Below are 22,832 nucleotides of genomic sequence, written 5' to 3'. Positions count from 1 at the left end.
ATATTACACTTTATTTAGGCTACTTCTTGAGAACCACTGAAATCTTTGAAAAGCTGGATCCTAAATACTGAAAATTGTAAAATTAAAAAGACCAGACTGTTTATGCTCTGAATTATAAATATACATAGTGAAGGGTGACATTTTACATATTCTTTAAGTTTAATAACCCTAGGAGCAGTTAGTAAGTGAAAAACAGAACATGATTTTTATCTGCTGAGTGTCTTTTTAATTTCACAGTGTGCAAATAGCTTTTGATGTGAAGATTTGGTGCCGAAGGAAGTAAGATAATGGAAGAATCTTTAAATTGCATTATATCACTCATGCTACTCTGCTAACATCAGCCATGAGCAACGAGAGGATAGTAAGCGGAAGATAACAACAAGAGAGAGAGTCTGTGGTGATTACCGCTTAATTCAATTATTGGTTAATTAAATCAAAGCATCAGGAGGAAAAATCATTTGGATTAAAAATGAATATAACTTCCATCTTTTATTTGATTTGTTGTAGGAAGGAATAAATGGGGTAATTTAATCACTGACATAAGAAAGTTTCAGTAATTCTTTCAGAAATAAGGAGACATCAGATGTGAATGAGATAGCAGAAGAAAGCCCAGGGCACACCCGATAACATGAAAGATGACTGCACATAAGCGTTGTGCTATTTAGAGATTGTTATTGACATTTAAACTACTATCGTGTGCTGTGTGAGCTGTGATATAAACCCTCTGGTCATGTGGATAGTCAGATCAACTATTTATTTCAGAATAAGCAATGGGAAAAGCCTCAGCAGAAAGAAGAGGGTAGGCTTTGTTGTTTCCCATGATATGCTTTGCTCCTGTTTATTTCTAGGCTTATCACAAAATGTCAGCAAAATTTTCACAGATCCCATCACTGAAGTGCCTGTTGGTATTTGTGAGATTGGGAGTTTCTGTTTTTAAGTGGTTAACACACAAATATACTGATATTTACCTGAAGCTAATGAAGCGTCTTTGCCATGAGAAATAGTTTAATAATCCCACACGATTGCATTCCCATGCTCTGACAAAGTTGAAAATGATTCCACAACTTCTTCTTAAGACTTGGGGAAAGATTCTGTTTGCATCTGTGGCTTTTGTTCTTAGTTGTTTTCTCTTCTCCACTTCTCATCACATCTGGAAACTTAGTGCTGTGGTGAAAATCCTGTGCTGGTAATTGGGATTTAATTTTCGCTTCCACTACAGTCTTGCTTTTCCATCTTTGATTAATCTGTTCCACCTTCTGTGGCATAATTCCACTTTTGAAACTGACACTGGTCTTCCCTTTCATCTACTCTTTCTCTTGGCCGTTGTGACTCTATGCTCTAAGGGAAAAATATTTTGTGTTTTTCTCCAGGGCCTACCGCAGCAGAACTTTGAACACAAATGTGTCCTCTAAGGCTATGCTAATCAACAGCCTGAATTTTTCAATCTTTTCCCTACAGTGTGCAGGAACTAAATCAACACAATAATACTTATAAGGTTGTAGGCATAATTACTGAGGGTGTTGTGCATTAACTACCTCTATTAAAATATGTTAGTATGACAAACTTCAATGAACGCTATAACCTTGTTTTAAATATCTGCTTGGCCCTCTTAACCAATGTATATTTCGGTTGCCTTTTTTTTTTTTTTTTTTTTTTTTCCCCTGAGAAGAGCATCAAGCAAAAGGGTAATTATTTATAATTTTTTTTTGTGGATAAAGGAGGCTGAATAAAACTGTGACTCTCTTATTGTTAGCAACAATCCAGGTTTCCAGCTGCACTGAATTGACACAGCTTTCCTTAGTCGATGGAGCTACATGGGTCTAGATGCCATATCACAAGACACAGGGTATTTTTCTTACTTTTTGTAGCCCACCTGGCTCAGAGTTCAGAGCATTAGATCAGCAGATCCCCTGTGCCCTCCAGTAAACTACTTTTCTGTACCTCAGTTCTTCATCTGTAAAATAATGGTAATGGTACTGCTATATTTTATAGAAGTTTGGTGTGGATAAATATATTGAAGATGGTGGCCGTCTCAGATATGGTAGGAATGGGGACCCATGAAATAAAGGAATGAATACATATCAAAATAGAAAATCTGCATTCAGGTAGCTTCTTTTTGCTGTTACACTGATAAGCTTCTCAGCTAATCTTAAAAGTTCACATTTATGCCACAGTTATGAGCAATTTCAAGTGTTTTGTTGTTTTTATCTGGGCACTTTTACATGATTGGCAAGCATTAAAGACTAAAATCTTTCTGGGGTCATGACTGAGTGCTTAAATAGTAACTGCTATTTCAATCTTATTTTTTATAGCAAATAAGGAAATTTTATGTTAAAGTGTAAACATCAAGAACTTAAATTGTTTTGTGGGGGAACACACAAATATTGGCTCTGACAACATCCCAAGTAGCTTTTCCCTAGACCTCTGTGAAGCTCCAAATATCACCTGGTAGATTTAAGAGTGCCTAGCAAAACCTAGCAATACCTAGCAAAACCATTTGTTTCATTGGTCGTGCATATGTGTGAAGAGCTCAGTTTGCCTATTAACCTGCTTCTTTCTTCCTTTTTTTCCTTTTATTTGCATATCCTTTAGAACCCCTTCCTGTGAGCAATGTTTCTATCTATGATTACAAACCATCACCAGAAACAGGAGTGTTGTTTGAAATTCAGTACCCAGAGAAGTACAATGTTTTTACCAGGGTAAATATAAGCTACTGGGAAGGAAAAGACTACCGAACAATGCTGTACAAAGGTAGGAGGAAACTATTCCACTAAAACTTAATGCTAACTCTGCTGGAAACATTTTAAACAGTGGTCTTAGGTGTGTTTTTGACATGTATTGGACATAATAATTTCTATTTCTGGTAATGTGTCTGTTCGTATAATAACTTTTATATCATGAAGTAAGGGATGGGCCCTTGAATTGAGCTGGTGGTTCACATTGGATTTAAACCTGCTTCCCATCCTAGTTCTAGTGATGCTTCCTTTCTTCTGGATTTTAGAGGAAGACTGGGTGGTCTGGATTTTTTTCATCAGTTCTGCTATCAACTTGGGAAGGGATGCCCAATTTCTGGTGCTTCCAAATAAACATGTACACTAAAATCCCCAAAATGTTCCACCATTTTTTTTATCTTCCCTGCTGATGTACAATCCAAAAAAAAAAAAGAAAAAGAAAAAGGAAAGAAGCCCCAAACTCAGTAGGAAGGACAGAGATGTGTTTTTTGCTTTCTAGATATGCTTGTTGAAATCCCTGGATGACATTCTGTGTCAGTTGAAAGCATTAAAAAACTTACCAGTTTCTTCCCTCTGGCCAAGGTTTTGTCGTTGGTGAACAGCTGATAGGAGAGCTCTGGGATACCCTAGAGCTGGGAAACCCGTTCAATATACCTGATTCCTGGTGCAGGATTTAAACCTGGTAGTTCTGCATCACCGCACAGTGACACAGTGCTGATAGTACTATGCTGTATAGTACTGTATATTATTGTAGCATTCAGTATTGTCCCTGAGCTAATAAACCCTGCTGCATATTATAAATGTCAATTTTCGTAAAATAATCTAATCAAGGGCAATCAATCTAACAATCTAGACAGTCAGTTTAAACAATTTAAACAACCAATCTAACCATCTAAACAATCTAATAAGAGCAAATTCTGCTTTCTTTTTTATTTGCTTATAACAACTCCCTTTTGCCCTGCCATATAGCTTAAGCATAGCGTCTATCTCAGAGATGTAAATGGGACTGTGCTCTGGAAAACATCGTAAGAGATGAGAAAGGCACCTGCATACTCTGCGGGCCCTGAAACCCCAATGGTTTAACATTGCATAGTGGCAGTAAAATGCCTTTGAGCAATCCAGTAGGTGCTGGATTTTAGGCGCCGAACTAAGGGTCCCAATGTAGAAGTCTGGTCACTGTAAGCTCTCTCTGAAGTCAGCAGAGGGAGATACGCACCTCCAGAAAGAGGTCAGAAAATTTTGGAGTCTCTTTGCTTCAATACAGTGGGGCTAGAAATCACATTTTCAAGGCTGTGAAGTGCCAGAAGTTAGGACGGTAGTTCTGAATCATAGCACAAAATATAGGTGACCTCTTTCCAGGGAACAAAAGGGGTACCAGCAGTAATTTTTGTTTTCTACAGCTAATACATGTTTCCAGGGGCTGTGTGCAGCTGCAGCTGCTGATAAATAAAAAAGTCAAACCGAGTTAAGAGATTCGCTACTCAGCTTGCACACTCCTTCCCATAGCCAAATAGCCCTAAGCAACTTCTCTTCAGCCCCCACGTGTACCGACGGTGGACGTGAGCTCAGCTCTCGGTACCGCGGCTTGCACTCAGCTGCGTGGTGGATGGCCCTTTCAGCATCTACCCCGGACATTATGCCTCAGTCAGCAAAAGACCAAGGAGGCTTTTGCGTGCAGCAGTTAAAGGTCTGAAGAAACTGTCAGATACTCTTTGAGATATTCAGTGTCACGTGGAACAGGTTGCCAGGTTCGGTTCCCTTTCCTGTGAAAAGTAGTTCATGTTTCTTGTGCTGGGCTGCTTTTTTTTTTTTTTTTCTTTTCTTTAGCAAAGTGCCTTTGACAGCCAGGAAAAATGTTGGCAAACTAAATTATTAGAATTTCGTGTCTCAGACCAGGCTGTGCAATGTTTAAACATCTGAAACGCTGCCAGTTCAGCATGTGCAGTTGCATTATCAGAAAGTGAACATTTGATGCATTTTCCTCTTTTTTTCCTTTCTTCTTTTCTTTTTAAACCTTGGGCAGACTTCTTTAAAGGTAAAACGGTTTTCAATCACTGGCTACCAGGCATATGCTACAGTAACATCACGTTTCAGTTGGTATCAGAAGCGACCTTCAACAAAAGCACGCTAGTGGAATACAGCGGGGTCCAGCATGAGCCCAAACGGCACAGAACAGGTGAAAAAAATTATTATGTACCTCTTGCTCCAAGTCTGTATGGCTGCTTTCCTTTCTGCTGTGGGGAGGGGATGGATCCCACAGAGAGGAGGGTCTGTGTGGGAGCAGTCCTGGCCGCTGCTCCTGGCCAGGAGCATGGGAGGAGGATGCTGTGGCTAGGGATATGTGTACAATACAGTGCAAAGGGAAATTGGCCTGAGTGTTTCTGTTATAAAGCTTGCTTCTTAGAAAATAAATTCTGCTTCACATGAGATATCCTAGGCCTTGTGCTAGGAATTAATTTTTAAGCCACAGGAATAGCCACGCTGAGCATACTATTGATCTATCTGTATTGGTCTGTCTGCTTGCACAGTGAATCATAGCTAAACTGTTGGAGAAGGCCTTCCTCATTGTGCTGTCTTCTGTCACAAAGAATGTCATAGTCACCCCACTTGGTGGCCACTTTATGCCCTGAAGCATGAACTTTTAATCTCCAAGACAGCAATGTTGCAAAGGCTGAAAATTGCATTTGTTCAGGGTCCAGAACTAATTTAATTTGGTCCTGGGATGGTGCCCAAAACTTTTCTGTTCATCTGTTGGACCACAGACATTTTCCAGGGTCCAAAGTGAAACGAACCAGTGGTAAAGTCAAAAGGCCAAATCTTCAGATGAATACACTGATGTTGGTCCATTGCCTTGGGCAGAGCAAAGCCAACTGATGCCAGCTGAGTTCTGTCCTGAGGATCCTAAATATAGTTATTGAGATACTGAACCATAAGAATACAACCAACAGGATCTCATTTTTATTTCCTGCTGCCCTCCCATCCCCCATTCTTCGCACAAACTGCAACGAGATTGTAGTGTCTGGTTTTGTATTAGTGGCCGTGGCTGGGACAGGGGAGGTGAACAAATTAGTGTCTTGTAAGATGCCAGCTTAAATGCCAGTCAAAATTGTTTGCAGAGGCTACTCACACTTACCGTGTGTAAGGGCAGACAGACAAGCAATTACAGTGAGGCAGACAAAATGGTGTGTGTTCACCTTCTGGCATAACTTCTTCTCATGCCAGAATCTTGTCTTCTGGAGACCCAAATCTTAAGATCAAGCTTTCACAAATATTAAAATTTAAACTGATGTTTAATGCTTGTGAAAAGGTGGCTGCTAAAAGCATATGAAAAGCCCTACAGCAACGTGAAGGTCATACTTTTTAAATGTGAGCTATGCCATATATTAGTTTTGCATATGTTTTTCAATTCCTGTCTACAGAAGTATTTTTTTCCATGATCAAGGTCTTTCTGGAAGACACAATAGAATAAATGAAGATCTACTCTTACAAATTCACACTGGAGTAGCCTTGCTGCTTTAATAGCACTGAAGTCTGATTTACTGTGACTTCACATCTACTTTTCTTCCTGGCTGTCATGGTTTAAGCCCAGCCAGCAGCTAGGCACCACACAGCTGCTCACTCACTGCCCCTTCCCAATGGGATGCAGAGGAAAATCGGAAAAAAAAGTAAAACTCATAGGTTAAGATAAGAACAGTTTAATAACGAAAGTAAAATAAAATGTAATACTAACAATAGTAGTAATAGTAATAGTAGTAATGAAAAGGAATACAATATAATAACATAAATAAATAAATAAATAAAACCCAAGAGAAGACAAGTGATACACAATGCGATTGCTCGTGACCCGTGCACATCACCAATGCCCAAGCAGCAATCCACCCCTCCCAACTGACTCCCCCCAGTTTGTATACTGAGCATGACGTTCTATGGTATGGAATTCCTTTGGCTAGTTCAGGTCAGCTGTCCTGGCCGTGCTCCTTCCCACCTTCTTGTGCACCTGCTTGCTGGCAGAGCATGGGAAACTGAAAAGTCCTTGATTTGGGATCAGCACTACTTAGCAACAGCTAAAACATCAGTGTGTTATCAACATTATTCTCACACTAAATCCAAAACACACTCTACCAGCTACTAAGAAGAAATTAACTCTATCCCAGCTGATTCTTGAATCATGATTCTTCTGTGAATTTACACTCATCTTGATCCCACTAGAATCACTTCTACTATAAGTATATATAAGAGAAGGAAGAATCTTAATAAGAACTAGTTATTTCAGAATATCCCTAGATGCATTGTTTTCTTGCAAACAATATTTCTCTGGGGAATTAACACATCGTAAAGGCGTACAGAACATAGCTATTAAAAGACTAACCCTTGCTTCTCTTTTAGTTCCTTACCCACCTCGAAACATTTCTGTTCAGATTGTACCAATCAACAGAAACAACTGGGAAGAGCACAGTGGGAATTTTGCAGAAGAATCATTCATGGGACCACAAGAAATCATAAGAAAAGAAAAACTTAGCCATTTTTCTGACAACCCACCTGAAAGTCCAGCAGCGAACACATCTGCAGCCTGGCCGGACTACCGCTATAACAGCACTGAGTATGAAACCACATCACAGCCGTACTGGTGGTCTAACGAAGCTGAGTCATCCGAGGGTGAAGAGGAGTTTGTCAATGCAGTTGCCAGTGATTACGAGGCCAATGATGTCAACACATCGGGAAAACTCACGCCAGAGCCCCCCTCCTTCCTTCCTGTGCAAATGGTGCTGACCTGGTTACCACCAAAGCCACCTACTGCGTTTGATGGTTTCCATATCAATGTTGAAAGGGAAGGTAAAACAGAGCCTCACACCCTTTTTGTACCTCTTTTCTGTAATTCCATTGCTGGGTTGTCTCCTCTGCAAATTATTAATTAGCTAGTACTGTGCTTCATAGGACTTTGTTACATCTCCTGTATTTCTTGAGAAGTTTCTTGCATTGAATAGCATCTAGTTTTGGTTGAGCATCATAAAAGTAAGGGAGGAGGGGTAAATCGCAGTTTGCAATTCTCTTCTGTTAAACAAGATTTATACTCTTGTATATATTGCTGCACTGTTTACACTGCAGTTATCATAAATCCATTCCGGTATCGGAGAAAGGACAAATGAACTGATTTTTGAAATTTGAGACAAAGAAGGCACATTATACCTTGTAGTTTTGTCTGCCACTGAGAAAGGTTCTCAGGGGGACCTTGACTGGACAGGGCATACAGAAAAGATAGTCTAGATTCAGATTAACAGTTGTCTCAGAGGACAGCTACCAAATATATTCCTTAGGCCACAAGGAGGCTGTGGTGAAGAACGGGGAGACTTTTCAAGTGATGGAGCTACAAGAAAGTCACCATGTTGCTTAAAGATTTTCTGTTTTAAAAACCTATTCTATCCAAATGAATTTTATTTCCTGACAAGCAGGTTTTGTAAGCCTTCCCACACTAAGGGCAAATACTTTTTTTTTTTTTTTTTTTTTTTTTTTTCCCCAGAATAAAAATGCAATAGATAGAAAATTGGAAGCTCCTTTTCTTCCATGCCATGCTATTTTTCACTTGCACAGTCATGGAAACCCTATTTTATCATCCCTTCTACAGAATGAAAATTTAGCCTGGGTTTATTGTTCCTCTACACCTACCCTGCAACCTTGGTCATTAATTACTCTTGTACTGATGGCAAGAAATAAAACTACCCACATAAATCCAGTCCTTTTGGATACCTTTTAATCCCACAGCAGAAACAGTATTAGCATTTCTGATATAAATCATTTCCGCAGTGGCTGGAACCTTTCAAATTTCAATTAATCCACACTTTTTTTCCCCCCCTGATTTAGAGAACTCCACGGAATTTTTGACAGTAAGTGAGGACACTCACAAATTTGTTGCTGAACTGAAAGAACCAGGAAAATATAAGTTGTCTGTAACAACATTTAGCTCCTCTGGCTCTTGTGAAGTTCGGGGAAGTCAATCAGCAAAAACACTTAGCTTTTACATCAGTAAGTATCTCAACAAATCTCTTTTTCTCCCAGACCAATATAACTTTAATGTACAGAGTTTGACCACTGTGGCAGCTCTGGCATCTGCTGCAGGATCAGAAGAGTTTGGTCTTCTGGAATTCCCTGCAGCAGAGAAGGAAATATGGTGAAAGTGTGTTATATATTATATCCTGCCTGGATGGGCCTCCCTCATGCTGTCTTGGCAGAGCTAAGAACTGAAAGCAGGTGACGTATTTGAGAGAGTCGTTGTCCAGTGTTCAGAAATGGCTCACTGAAACAGGTTCCCCTCTTGCATCTTTCAGAGAGGATTTAATTCCAATAATTAAATCGGTGGTTATAGAAATTCTTGAAAATACTTAACTTCCTTACTCCTGGAGGCTGTATGTACCAGGTTAGGGATGAAGGGCATCTCAGGCTGACAGTGTGGGAATTGCACAATTAAACACTGAACTCTGAAATTGCATGGTCTCTGAGAGAACATGGGGCAAATTACAGTAGATGAAATAGTTCAGCCTGCTAAATTCAGAGAAGGAAAAGTAATTTATTATTTCCCTGTAGAATCCCAGGGTTTCTTAACTGAAGACTTGGTAAAAGAGAAAGTAGTAATACACTACTGTGTAAACTAATATCATGACTGACAATTAGATCAGCAAGTGAGACAGCTGTTGGTGAATTCAGATTATTATCCTTGTGATGGCTGTGGTCACCTTTGTACCTTTTTCTATGAAAGCAAATAGATATAGCCTACAAATTGCCCATACAATGAGAACAGGGGAACACTTGCAGCACTACACAACTTTACATGTGGGAGGACAGTGTCTCCCCTGAATCATGAATGCTGCAACAAGACAGGGTAGCTAAGGCTGGCAGAACTATTCATATTAAAATGAAATGTACTTAAGTACATTACTAATAAAAACTGTGTCTTTAGTAGCTCATAACATTTACAAATGCTAGCTATTTAGGCTTAAATTCATCATAAAGTTTGGCTGCATGTAACTCAATTCCCCTATTGCTCCTATGTTTTCAACTTCATAGTTGAAAGAAACAGTACTTGGAAAACAAAGAAAAAAGAGGAAACAGCACATGAGTGAAAGGGTCTCTGCTGTTGTAATTTCACTGTCTTCTGGTTTTCTTTAGGAATAGTTCTTAGGCAGCTTCATTATATGGAAATCATTAAAGTATGTATAAGCACACAAGTATATCAAATAAATTATGTAGCATTGCTATTAGTACCAAATATTATTCCATTTTACAAGATGTGACTTATTTCCATTAAGCAATATGTAATACAATGTCTTCCATGAAGTCTACTAACTGGTGAGAGAGACCCGAGAGAAATGAGACAATATTAATCCAAAGTATAGGTGTATGGATTGCTAGATTAAGGATGAACTTGAATCTCATTCAGTATAAAGTATTAAGGTGTTACAGGAATGTAACAAATATTTTCATTTTTTATGTAACACATGAGAACATTTGGTTTTTGTGGTTTTGTCTGTTAGTTTTGCAGGCTTTTAGAACCAGGTGAGGATTCTTGGCAATTGTCTTATTCATTTTGTCAAACACAAGATCCTTAGTATTTTAGAAAGATTTTTGTATGTATTTCTGGTAGTATGCCAAATCTGAGAGCACAAGTACTCTTCAGGTGAAATTGCTTTTCCATTCCTCTTTATGAGTCTGATCAAGTAGGTTTTTTGTGTGGGGACTTCAACTTTGGGCTGTGACATGAGGTAGCTCAGTTCCCTTAATGCTGATGCTGAAACAATTTCTGAATAGTAAGAGCTACAGATACATCCACTGGCTCCAGAGACTAAGCTAATGACCGAATTCCTCCTTTTACCTGTGTAGGTGTGAGTCTGTTGTCGTGAATAAATTTTGCTCAGAGCTTCAGCCTTATCTTATCCTTGTAGCACTCAGTCAGTGAATCATCTTGTCAAATTACTGGCTTGTATTACATAAATTTTTGTTGCACCCAGATATCAGTATGGATTGTCAAATCTTATAGGCTGATCTTACACCAAATTCTTGCTCTGGCATTTGCTTTATTTTCTCAATAAAAATAAAGTACCATTAGAATTTCATGGAGGAAGGAATGTCAGAGAGCTGTCACAAACGTCACTTAAAAGTAACAAGAAAAGCTGACGATTTTCATGAAATCTGAAATTTTGACCAAGTCTAGCTGAACTTATTTTCCAAATTGTTATTTTATCTACATTTAAACCTGTGTTCTCTAGTAAGTCCTTCAAAAAGTCTAATGGAGAATGAGATTCTTCACGGTGGTAACCTCTGTGAACTCAATTTTCACGCTTCAAGGCTGTAGTACATTTGGAGGGTATGTTAGTATGTGGAGAAGCAAAAAATTTTATATGCTTATCCTTTAATATTTGTCAGTTATCTGCCCATGATTGGATAGCACTGCTTTTAAACATTCCCTTGGAGCAAATCTGATATTGCTGGGTGGTTTCTGGTAAGCGATAGAGACTACTGCAATCCGAATTTTCAAACGGGGACGTTTCTCTCATCATCTGCTCTGCTGCAGGTGAAATAGCACCAGCCACAGGCTGTTTCCCAGGGGCTGCCATCTTCACTGCCTGAGGGCTGTGGAGATGGACAACTGTCAGTCCAGCCTCTTTCACTAGTAGTAAATGATCCCGTGAAAGAAGGATGTTTTAACATGTATGCCTCAAATGCATAGAGTGGCCTGCTCACGTGTGCTTTTGGGACTTGTCCCAGGCCCCGCAGGTGAATGGATAGAAGAGCTCACGGAAAAGCCCCAGCATGTGGCCGTGACGGTGCTAAGCTCCACTACTGCCCTGACATCCTGGACAGCGTCACACGAGAGTGGCGGCAACGGCACCATCGTGTCTGTGGTCTCCCTGACCTGTCAGAAGCAAAAGGAAAGTCAAAGGCTTGAAAAACACTACTGCACTGAGGTAAGGGGCGGAAGCTGGAGCCTTTACAAATACAGGAAAAAATTGCTCATCATCCTGCTGTCTGGGATTGTCATGCCTCAGGGCCCTATCAGGCTCAGGGCTGCAGAGCACAGCAGTAGGTGCTCCCTTCTGCAATCTAAAGGGACACGGATGATGCAGAGTGGAGGGGAGAGCACAGCATTCAGGAATGAGAGTGTGCAGTAAACTATAGTACTTTTAAAATTGTATTTCTTTTGGACCGACTGTGGCCAATCCTTTCTTCAAACTTGAGTTATGTTGTACGCTTTGAGACGTTTTTGTGGCAGTAGGCAAAATGGTGCCATATCATAATAACACTTAGACATATGCTGTAATCCGTTTGTATTAAGCAAAGTGCTCACATGCATGATTATCATCAAACTAACATAAATTCTTTCTTAGATAACCTACGTATGAATACAGAACCTGATTCTAAACTTCCTGGAAGTTTAGTGGTGATCAGAAGTCAGCTTTTCTTTTCATCTATAAAAAAAAAGATGTCAGCACTGGGAAGTAAATAGTAATTCAGACCACCTGTGATTTGGATGGACAACAGCTCTTTACAGTTGCCTCATGGGATGTATTTATAATGATCAAGAATCATGAACCCCAAAATATCGCAGTTTTCTGTTACTTGAAACCCTTAGTGTGTGCAACCCCATGTCAGATACTGTGGCTATGATGGATCAGTGGCATGTGGCTTCAATGAGAAAGAGGGTTTAGCCCACATCTCAGTTACCTTACCAAGATGCTGATAAGGCCATATTGCGAGTCATGCCACAACTTCTGTCTGGCTCCCTAAATGTGTATGATGGAGGAGTCTGCAAAGGACTGCAGTGCTGCCCTGCTGCACCCTCAGCTTGTAGATGTGGCACTTAGGGACATGGTTTTAGTGGTGGACTTGGCAGTGTTGGGTTAATGGCTGGACTCGATGATCTTGAAGGTCTTTTCCAACCTAGATGATTCTATGGGAGTGGAAAGAGACACTTCCAGTAAATCTTTATCTCCTTCAACTTTGCGGTTAGCCCTCCAAGTTAATTCATACAGAGAGTCTGCATCCTTTAAAAGTGTCTCTTAAAATGAATCTTTGTCAAAATGTTTTGAGGTTTATTCCAATGGCTGTGAACTTAAATGTTTGGAAGTGTCTTTTCATGATAATTTGAGAATTGTTTTCCAGAATCAGCCTGTAATCTCATTGAGTTATTTTCCTTCCATTTATTAAAAGTGCAGTCATTTAATCAGGAAGCAAAACAATACAGTAGGTGATTATAAACCACAGGTCTCAAGTATATACATATATGATTACAGTAAATACCACAGGATTCATCTACAAACTCAAAAACAAGTACCTAAAGCTAATCCATGGATAAACAAGATATCTGTAAAAGTAACTGCATGTTTATTGCAAGTAAGGTCTGAATACAGTTGTTTCTTTCTGTCATTACAAATATTCGTACCACCACTAATCAAATTTTATCAGCTTATTGTACCTGGAATTATTAATGGCTGTTAGTTTGAATTCTCCTTGGTGAGCTGAAAAGGGCAAAATTCAATGCAGAGTTCTATCCATTTCTAACATTGTGCAGGAGTTAAAAGTGATTTAGCTTTCCAAAGCAGCTGTTAAAGACAAATTCTGTTCCTTACTAAATCTGTGCTGGTACTGATATATTCATGTGCGTTGCAGTAAACCACCAGTGCAAAGGTGGCTGTGATACAGACTTTGGAAAGGTTGTGAAGAAAATGTTAGTAGGAAATACCAGACCGCAGTTCTAGAAAGGGTGCATGAAGTCCTTTCCTCAAAGCTGTTCTGTGCATTTGCTGTTAGCTGGTTCTTCAGGAGAGAAGACTTTTCATATTGTATCAGACCAGGAATCACTTGGTCAGGCATTCTGCCTCCAGCTCTGACTGAAACCTAGTGTGGCACAGCAGAAATTTTAATGGTGATGTTTCAAACTGAAAAGAAAAATCATAGTGTCCCTCAGTCAGGTTTTTGTAGTGCTGTGCAGCGGAGGTGAAAGAGAGTAATTTCTGATTTCACCATGCAGTCACTTAACACATCCGTTCAGAAGAAAGCTTTCTCATAATGCTGCCTTCAGCTCACAGAGCTGCAGATGAATTGGATGACTGATGAAAAGCCTCAGGTTTTTATTGAAAACACATGGCCTAAATACTCCAGCCTGAATAATATCACCTGAATATGACAAGACTACCTGGACTTGTGCATAGCGTTTGACACTGTCGCGCGTGACATCCTTGTCTCTAAAATGGAGAGTCATGGATTTGATGGATGGACCGCTCAGTGGATAAGGAATTGGCTGGGTGATCGTACTCAAAGAGTTGCAGTCAATGGCTCGATGTCCAAGTGGCGATGAGTGGCGTTCCTCAGGGGTCAGTACTGGGACCAGTGCTGTTTAACATCTTTGCCGGCAACGTGGACAGCCGGAATGAGTGCACCCTCGGCAAGTTTGTCGATGACACCAAGCCGTGTGGTGCGGTCGACAAGCTAGAGGGAAGGGATGCCGTCCAGAGGGACCTTGACAGGCTGGAGAGGTGGGCCTCTGCGAACCTCATGAAGTTCAGCAAGGCCAAGTGCAAGGTCCTGCACACGGGTCGGGTCAATTCCAAGCACAAATACAGGCTGGGTGGAGAATGGATTGAGCGCAGCCCTGAAGAGAAGGACTTGGGGTTATTAGTGGATAAAAAACTGAATATGAGCCAGCAGTGTGCACTTACAGCCCCGAAAGCCGATCTCACCCTGGGCTGCATCAAAACAAGTGTGACCAGCAGGTCAAGAGAGGTGGTTCTCCCCCTCTGCTCCGCTTTCGTGAAACCCCACCTGGAGTACTGTGTTCAGGTCTGGGGCCCCCAGCATAAGAAAGATATGGACCTGCTTGAGCAGGTCCAAAGAAGGGCCATGAAGATGATCAGAGAGCTGGAGCACTTCCCCTGTGAGGACAGACTAAGAGAGTTGAGGTTGTTCAGCCTGGAGAAGAGAAGGCTCTGGAGAGACCTTATAGTGGCCTGTCAGTACTTAAAGGGGGCCTACAGGAAAGATGGGGAGGGACTCTTTAACAGGGAGTGTAGTGATAGCATGAGGATGTTTTAAACTGAAAGAGAGCAGGTTTAGGTTAGATGTAAGGAAGAAGTTCTTCACTGTGGGGGTGGTGAGGCACTGGAACAGGTTGCCCAGAGAAGTTGTGGGTGCCCCATCCCTGGCAGTGTTCAAGGCCAGGCTGGATGGGGCTTTGAGCAACCTGGTCTAGTGGAAGGTGTCCTTGCCCATTGCAGGGCGGTTGGAACTAGATGATTTTTAAGATCCCTTCCAACCCAAACTGTTCTATGATTCTGTGATTCTATGAATAATGTAGCCTGAATATTTCAATAAATTTTCACAGTAGGAGAGAGTGGGCCTGCAGTGTGACAGCTGACCTTATGCAGCAAGGCAAGTGTGATTCTTTGTGTCAGATCATTTGTCAAGTCAGTCCTGACCATTTTCACAGTTTAGGCATTTGGGTCTTAATGAATGGAGTTTTAGCCACTGATGCCAGTGTGTTCAGAATAATGTGTGTTGTAACTGGAGTAGTTCAAGTATAGTCTCAATATTCTTTTACTTAACCAAGTAAAAACTTCATATCTGATGTGTTCCCCTCCTATTAGGTGAACTCAAGCAGCAGCCTCATTGAAAATCTTGTTCCTGGTGCTCAGTACCAAGTGGTGGTTTACCTACGGAAAGGACCATTGGTTGGACCGCCTTCTGATCCTGTTACATTTTCCATTGGTAACGCCTGCATCTACTGTTTGAAATGTGTTTCTTTTGTTTTGTTTTTAAATATGTGTAGTATATTCACTAGGTCCTAGAGCCCATGAAGGAGTACAAAATTGTCATGTTGGTGATTTCAAATGTAGTGAACACTCCTTGAGAATACTTTTCTTGTATTGTCTAGCCCATTGTAGGGAAAACACTCCTTCAGTGGAAGATAGATATTTCACATTTAAATGTTAAGTTATTACCAAACCTAACTACAGAGCAGTTATGGCCAGGATTCACACACAGAGCACCCTGTGGAAAGAACCATCTTCACTCTTGGACACCTGAATATATGTTTGTCTCTAGCAGTGCTCATGGATGGCCTCTGTCATTTAGTGTTGGAGTCACCTCACCTAGGTGTAGCCAGCCTGAGCTGCAGGTGGTCTGTGGTGCATGGAGAGATGTGGGCACTTCTAGACGTTATGCATTCCCACTGTCTCATGAAGTGTGTGGGACTGCTGTTAAGGCATTTGTTGCAAATATGCTTTATGAAGGATGTAATGTGGCCCAGTCTGAAAGCCAGAACGATAAGGGTCAGGAGAGCTGGCTTATCTCCTACAGTACTACATGACCATCACCAACTTCAGTTGTGTATGCCTTCATTTTCTTGAGTTTAACAGTGGATCTTGATGTTCTCTGCTTTGAAATTTGAAGATAAGAAGAACCCTCTGAGACCGAGCGCAACATTTTCAAGAATGTGGTTTTATGCCAACAGGCAGAGCTACTGCCCCATGCCTGTAATTTGGTATTCCACCAGGCTCCGAAGTAGTCACTTAGGATAGAATTCAGTATCTTTTAGTTTCAGTATCATTTATTTTGTTAAGGTTACCACTTTAACAAAATGTATTAAGAGAAAGGGCAAAGAGAAAAGAGATTCGGTGTATATACAGTTACATTTGCAGAGAAATATTTAACCTGAGTCACCCAGCTTCTCATTTTGACAAATAGTTTGCCTTGTGGGAAAGCAGGTGGCTGAAAGTTAGAGATCTTCAGTATTTTTCATTCTGCTGCTTCTCTGTGATGTAGGGAAGAAAGTGAAACAAAAAACCCAAAGTTAACTTCTTAAGAATTGAATCCTTAAATGAAAGGAAATACGTGGACTAGTGAATATAGTGAGACCCTTTTCATTCTAGGCAATCTTCTTATATATTTTCATAAATTGGGTTTGAATAAAACTTTGAAAAGAGAGTATGGTATATTTCAGTAAAGGAAAAAATAGTAAGTTAAAAATATATATATTTTCTTATTAAAATCTCTATCACTGGACAATTTTTACAAATGCTTTTGATTTTCTTTCGCACTGTAGTTACTTCAGAAATCTGCAAAATTCTATTTGCACTTGAGAAAGTAAAATCATATATTCCCAAAGTAAATAAGTTCCTTCATTTTCTCCACTTTTGTGTGGCCTCACAACCATAAAAGGTTCTTACTAAATTCAAAATGGTAATCAGTTTCTATACAAAACATCTCATAGGTTTCTTATTATAAAGGGGATGTTTTTATGCAGTAAAACAACAGTTGTATGAGTTTTAATTTCATAACAGGATATTGAATTTGATATTAAAATAGTAGAACCGCAAAATAAATTGTTCTGTGAAATTATCAGTGGTGGTTAATGACGAATGAAACTAAAATAAGATAAAATACACTTTAAAATGTATTCAATTCTCCCCACGTTTTTCCTAAGCCTCACTTTCACTGGCTGAGTATTAACACTTTAGAGAAAGCAAAGAAAAGATGTGGTAAATGATTTATGAAGGGAAAGGCAATCACGTCCTCACATGGGCTGAAGTAATCTGGGTGCTGATCTCCGCTCTGACCTGGCATACAATAGCTGGGGCTCTGCAACCCTTGCAAATGTTAGCAAAGTACTTATTTAAGTAGTCTCAGTTAAGTCATGAAGAATAATTGCTTTCCAGACAAGTAAGGGTTGCAGAAGTTGACCCTTATGTGACATTCTTCAAATCACTTGACTCCTCTTTCTCAGTGTCATCATCTGTGAGGCAAGAATAGCAATACATGGCAGCACCTTTAGGTTCCCCAGGGAAGGAGGGCTAGACAGAAAACCTGTTCTTTCTCATAGTCTTCATCTTCCAAAGTGTTATGGCTTTCGAAGCTTTTGGTTTTGAGCAACTTGAAATTTCTCCTGAACATCCTGATTTTCAAAGTAGAATGGAGCCCTCTGTTTATGAAAAAGCAAGCCCTGTGCTTTACCTCAGGCTAAGCAGCCAACACCAAGTACCCTGTAGTCATTTCTGAAAAAAAAAAGACATAACAAACTGGAGAACGAATGATGAAAAATGGTATTTGACTGATTGTGATAAGGAAGCTCTTGGAAATTAATGTCAGGAACAAACCAGAAATAGGTAGACCTTGGTTAAGGAAACGTATTGTTTTAAAGTAAAGTGTAACTGACAATGCAAACGTCACTAACCACAATTTCTGGTTTATAGTGCCCACTGGAATAAAGGATCTGACGCTTTACCCTTTGGGACCTACTGCTGTGGTTTTGAGCTGGAACAGACCTTTCCTTGGGGTGTTCAGGAAATATGTTGTAGAAATGTTTTACTTCAACCCATCGACGATGACTTCTGAGTGGACAACCTACTACGAAATTGCAGCCACCGTCTCCTTAACTGCCTCCGTGGTAAAGTGACCATTACTGACTATTGCTTTCCCATGCCTGTGTGGCCCTGGCACCTTGTGACATTTCTTTGCCTTTCCCCCATGATTATGTATATATGCCTTTAAGCCTGGCACATTTTTCCAGGCAGAGCAGAGAAAATGGCCAGGATGCTAGAGGCATTTTCTGTTCTAAAGTAAGGGAATGCCAGCTGAACCATGCTAAATTTTAAGCAGAGCGATGAGATAGGAGACGAGCCTCTTTTTTGTTGACAAATGGGCATGTTCAGCAAGTCCGGAGGCAGCTTCAGTTTGTGGGTCAGTTTGTCAGTCAAGGCTTTAAAAATTCCATCATCTCCTTGGGGGGAGTAGTCCAAACCCTTATCTACTTAATTAATATTGATAATATGGATTTGGGGCTTGCGGGCTAGTCTTATAGTGTGCCATCTGGAAGGCTTAGCTACAGGGATGCTCTTGTGAAAATAGCCTTCATGTTTCTGAAGCTACAAAGACTTATGCCAGGATTTCAACTAGGTGGAAATTGATCTCTAGAAGAACATGCATACACATATATACAAGGGCATCTTTGCAGAAATGAAGTGAAATCTTCTTCTTCTTTTCCATTATTTCCTAGAGGACGTGAACAGATTTTATTCAGACTTCACTGTAGCACAAGACAGCAAGCAATTTTAGCTGAAATTAGTTGTTCAGAAAGTTATGAGTATGCAAAAAGGATAGCAATAACTTTTGCTGCTTGTGAAAGCCACAGTGATTTACCATAATTATTTGCATAATACCATTTGTGGAGTCATTTTGGCTACAGCGGCTTAACTGTAATTGGGTATGTGACTGAAAATTTAGCACATAAATCTCCAGGGATATTAAAAACAAAAATAACTTACCAAATGAGTAATTAATATCTTGTAATCATGACTCAGCACAATTAGATTAACACCTGAGTGATCCGAGTCATCTTGGAAGTAATGCCATCTTCCAGAGTCAATGTGGCTCATTAGAAAATGAGATGATATTGTCCCTTACTGTTGCAAATCCTGTTCAAAGAAGCCAAGTTGGAACTCCTTTGTCTGAATTTCAGTCTGAAGTGTGACAGTGTATATCACAGCCAAAGTTGGCATTTCTTAAAGAATAATTTTAAGGGGTAATCCTGAATTAGAAAAAGAGTCTCTTCCTGTTCTTCTCTTATGGAATTTAACATATGGGTAGGTATTGGTGAACTTTTGTTTTGAGTTCTCCAGAGGCACTCCAGAATCCCAGCGCGTCCCACAAATTTCCCTATGATCTACTGACATCTCAGAGTCATGTGTACTGGAGCAACAGTGTAAGCCCAGTGAGAAGGCAGGGGAATCAAAAATCAAGCTATCTGACAGCTTAGGTCAAAAATTGTTTCCTGAAACGTTATCACTTAGTGAGAAAGAACCTTTGGAACTGAATTTGCCCTTTCACTCTATTTAGTTGCTTTGTTCATTTTGTGCTCTGTATCTTATTTTAAAATTGTCAAAGCAATGTTTTCCATATTACCAGGGGCATGTCAGAAGAAGTCCAAGCATCTTCAAGGTTTTGGTGTTAATTGGATACAACTTTTTCTAAAAAGCATAAAAAGAATAGTCCACAAAGCCTATATTTGGATTGCCTTGTAGTATCTGGGGAGAAAAGGCCACTGCAAACAGCAGAGATCTGTGAAAAATAGCAATTTCTGATTTGTTGAAAATTTTCATTATTTCCAATTTGCTTTTGTTATGAATTTTAAAAATATAAGGCTTTTCATTTTAACATAAAATTAAATATTTGAAGTGTTTTGTGCTGTCAGTGGAAGTATTTGAATTTTAACTTAAATATTACATATGATAGTATAAAATATATTGCATTTTATACTTCATTTATCTCATTTGTATTTATATATATATAAAATTTGTCTCATAAGTCATTTATGTTTCATTCATATTTCATTTATAATAAATGATAATATGAAGTGAAATACACTTTGAAAATTGGAAAAAGTCTTTTGAAGTGACAATATCTGAGTCAAAACATTGTTTTTAATTTATCCTCACATGCTATTTAATCAAAATAGAAAAGCCTACTTTTGCCAGTTAAATATTCTGCCTTCATCAACTCAGAATTTTGTGATGGAAGGTTGCTCTGCGGGAATTGTTCTCACCACCCTGGAAATCAATGAGAAGTTCCCGTGGAAGGTAGGACCTGGGACCATGTGCATGTGGAGAAGCAGCAGAGCCGTCACAACTGTGTTTGCTCCCACTGCACAGATTTTTGAATAAATTCAAACACCAAATTGCATAGATTTCTACCGGAGTAAGGAATGGGAGCTCAGTAAAATGAGTGTGGGCACTGGATTTATAAATATTGCTGTATTTTATAAGTCACACCTCATGATGGTGAGTTTTCTCCTAAGGTGCTGTTTGTCTTTTGTCACTTCACAGAAAATAGCTAACCTGCTGCCTGCTTGGTATTACAATTTCCGGGTCACTATGGTGACTTGGGGGGACCCAGAGCTGAGCTGCTGTGACAGCTCCACCATCAGCTTCATAACAGGTAAGCAGCTGTCTGAAAAGTCTGTGGAAATGCTCCCAGGAGCAGAATTGTTGAGAAAGTCCGTCTTGGGTGTTCTGTCTCACCTGCAGATACTTGCAAGTTAGGATATTTAACAGCTACGTGGGGTTGTTTTGGGGGTTTTGGGGTTTTTAATTTTTTAATTTTTTTTAAGGGAAGCTCTGAGGACTGCTTTAAATGAATATATATTAATTTCCTATGTAAAGCATAGTGCTTGATTACTCTGTTCCAGTCCTCCGTCGGCTCAATGCATGGCTCCAGTGAGGGCCAGCGATCCTGCTCACCTTTTATGACATCGTATGTTTTACACATTGAAAAGTTAATGGGTATATAAGTAATCTGAATTCTTCTGTTTGCTAATATTACGAAACATTTTTTCCATATATTTGCAGTGTTTCCAACTGCCTTTTCCTCCTCTTTCCCTCCTCCAGTAATCCACAGCTCAGATACCTTAACTAACATGGAGCAGAGCTATGCGCTCTTAGGCAGACCGAGGCAAGTAGTAAGTTTGGTAGCACGTTATTCTTGTCCTCCAGCTTTGTCTTTTCTGCTGGGTTTTTTTTGCTTGCTCACAGTAGGGAGACAAGGGTGCTCCTGTGATCAAAGCATTGCACCCACACTGGCTAAATTGGCCTTGGGAAACTGTGTGGTGCCAGCAAGTCATTTGTAATCTGAATTCTCAGCTGCAGTAAATTGATATAACCACATGGATCACCCTCTTCCAGTTGGGACTGGCCTTGCATTTAACACACTCCGTTGTCTCTTATCAGATACTTCGGGTTCAAATCTTCAATATGTCAGACAGATCAGCTGGAGAGGGAAGAGCATACAAGAGCTCCTGTTAGTGCCTTGCCATGTGCATTCCTAGCATCCAGGCTGGCTAAGTCAAAGTTCCCTATTGAATCATTTTGCTTTTAGGTACCACTGTTTAGTTCACCCTGCAGAAGGTGATTGAAAGCAGTAAATAATTCAGATGCATCGTGAAAGGAAATAAAGTATGCATTGCTCTTCTAGCTGTAGAAATCAAATTATGAGGAAAATCAGCCTACAAGGTCCCAGCCACTCTCTCCAAAACAAATACTAGCCTAGTCCCAGATATTCTTTTCAGTGAGAGGCTAAGAGGATGGAACTGAGGAAGGAACTGAACAAGACCCATTTGCAATTATGATTAATATAGTGCCTGTGCTCGACAGCGCGACAACAGAAAATTATTAGCGGGTTAAGACCTAGCTTCACTGAAGTCTTCAGAAACCCTCTCATTCTGAGATATCTGATCCCAAGCTGCACTGCCGACAAACTCTGGCGCTTCTCCAGTGTATCAGAAATTCATACCACCCACCAGGGCCCTGTGAAAGGTCTCCAGGGATATTCATTGTCCTTTGGCATCAATCAGCTTTTCCGTAGCACTATAAGGAAGCAATTTTCTAGCTGGTTTGTTGCTGTATGAGGAGGGGAGAAATGTCTTTTCCAACTGATTTGGGTACCAAGTTCAGCATTTTAGAGTGGAGATGTTCCAGTGGTGCCTTCACACTTCAATATTGTGTCTCCGAATATCTGCATCAGGAATCAGGGAGATTAAGGTTATTCCAAAATATAAGCCATCATTAGGATCAGTCTGGATCTCTGTATGGAGAAAGTAAAGGCTGTTACTGCTATTAGATGTAACATCAATCAACTCCTTAACTAGCAGATGTAGACAAAACCAGAAACGGATGAATCTCTTAAATGATGTCATCCACTTGTGGCTGGCAAAACCTCTTTTCGAAAAGGTCAACTGGTCTTCAGTGAAATATCCAACTGGAAAGTTGTACCAATGCTTAATTCCTCTTATTATCAAAGGTTCATACTTTGCTTCTGATCTAATTTGTCTAGTTTTAATACCCAGTCCATAATTCTTGTTACACTTTTCTCTTATTAATTGAAGAGACACAAAGTTTTTCCCTCCTCTCTATACAGAATTTAGTTTCACTCTTTTCTGTTGATAAATTGCTCTCATTGAACTCTTCAGGTGCTCTCACAGTAAGGCAATTTCTCATGTTACTTTTTTCCCTGCTCTGCCTCTCTAATTTTTGCTGTCTTTAACAAAGTATGTGAAAACTGAAAGTG

At 39.9% G+C, this 22,832-nt stretch overlaps 1 protein-coding gene across 1 annotated transcript in view; it reads left to right on the top strand.

The window, feature by feature from the left end:
- The window catches only part of PTPRO (protein tyrosine phosphatase receptor type O), a 160,214-nt gene that overhangs the window by 96,027 nt on the left and 41,355 nt on the right, over positions 1-22,832 (top strand). Inside the window, 8 exon segments of the mRNA XM_049822262.1 lie at positions 2,593-2,751; positions 4,756-4,908; positions 7,119-7,565; positions 8,592-8,753; positions 11,490-11,689; positions 15,365-15,485; positions 17,969-18,162; positions 20,597-20,708. Of these exon segments, the coding sequence (XP_049678219.1) occupies positions 2,593-2,751; positions 4,756-4,908; positions 7,119-7,565; positions 8,592-8,753; positions 11,490-11,689; positions 15,365-15,485; positions 17,969-18,162; positions 20,597-20,708 (1,548 nt within the window).

This window comes from Accipiter gentilis, chromosome 18, assembly GCF_929443795.1.
Source record: "Accipiter gentilis chromosome 18, bAccGen1.1, whole genome shotgun sequence".
Taxonomy (NCBI): Eukaryota; Metazoa; Chordata; class Aves; order Accipitriformes; family Accipitridae; genus Astur; species Astur gentilis.
The sequence above is the reverse complement of the archived record's forward strand: the minus strand, read 5'-3'. Positions and strand labels throughout refer to the sequence as shown.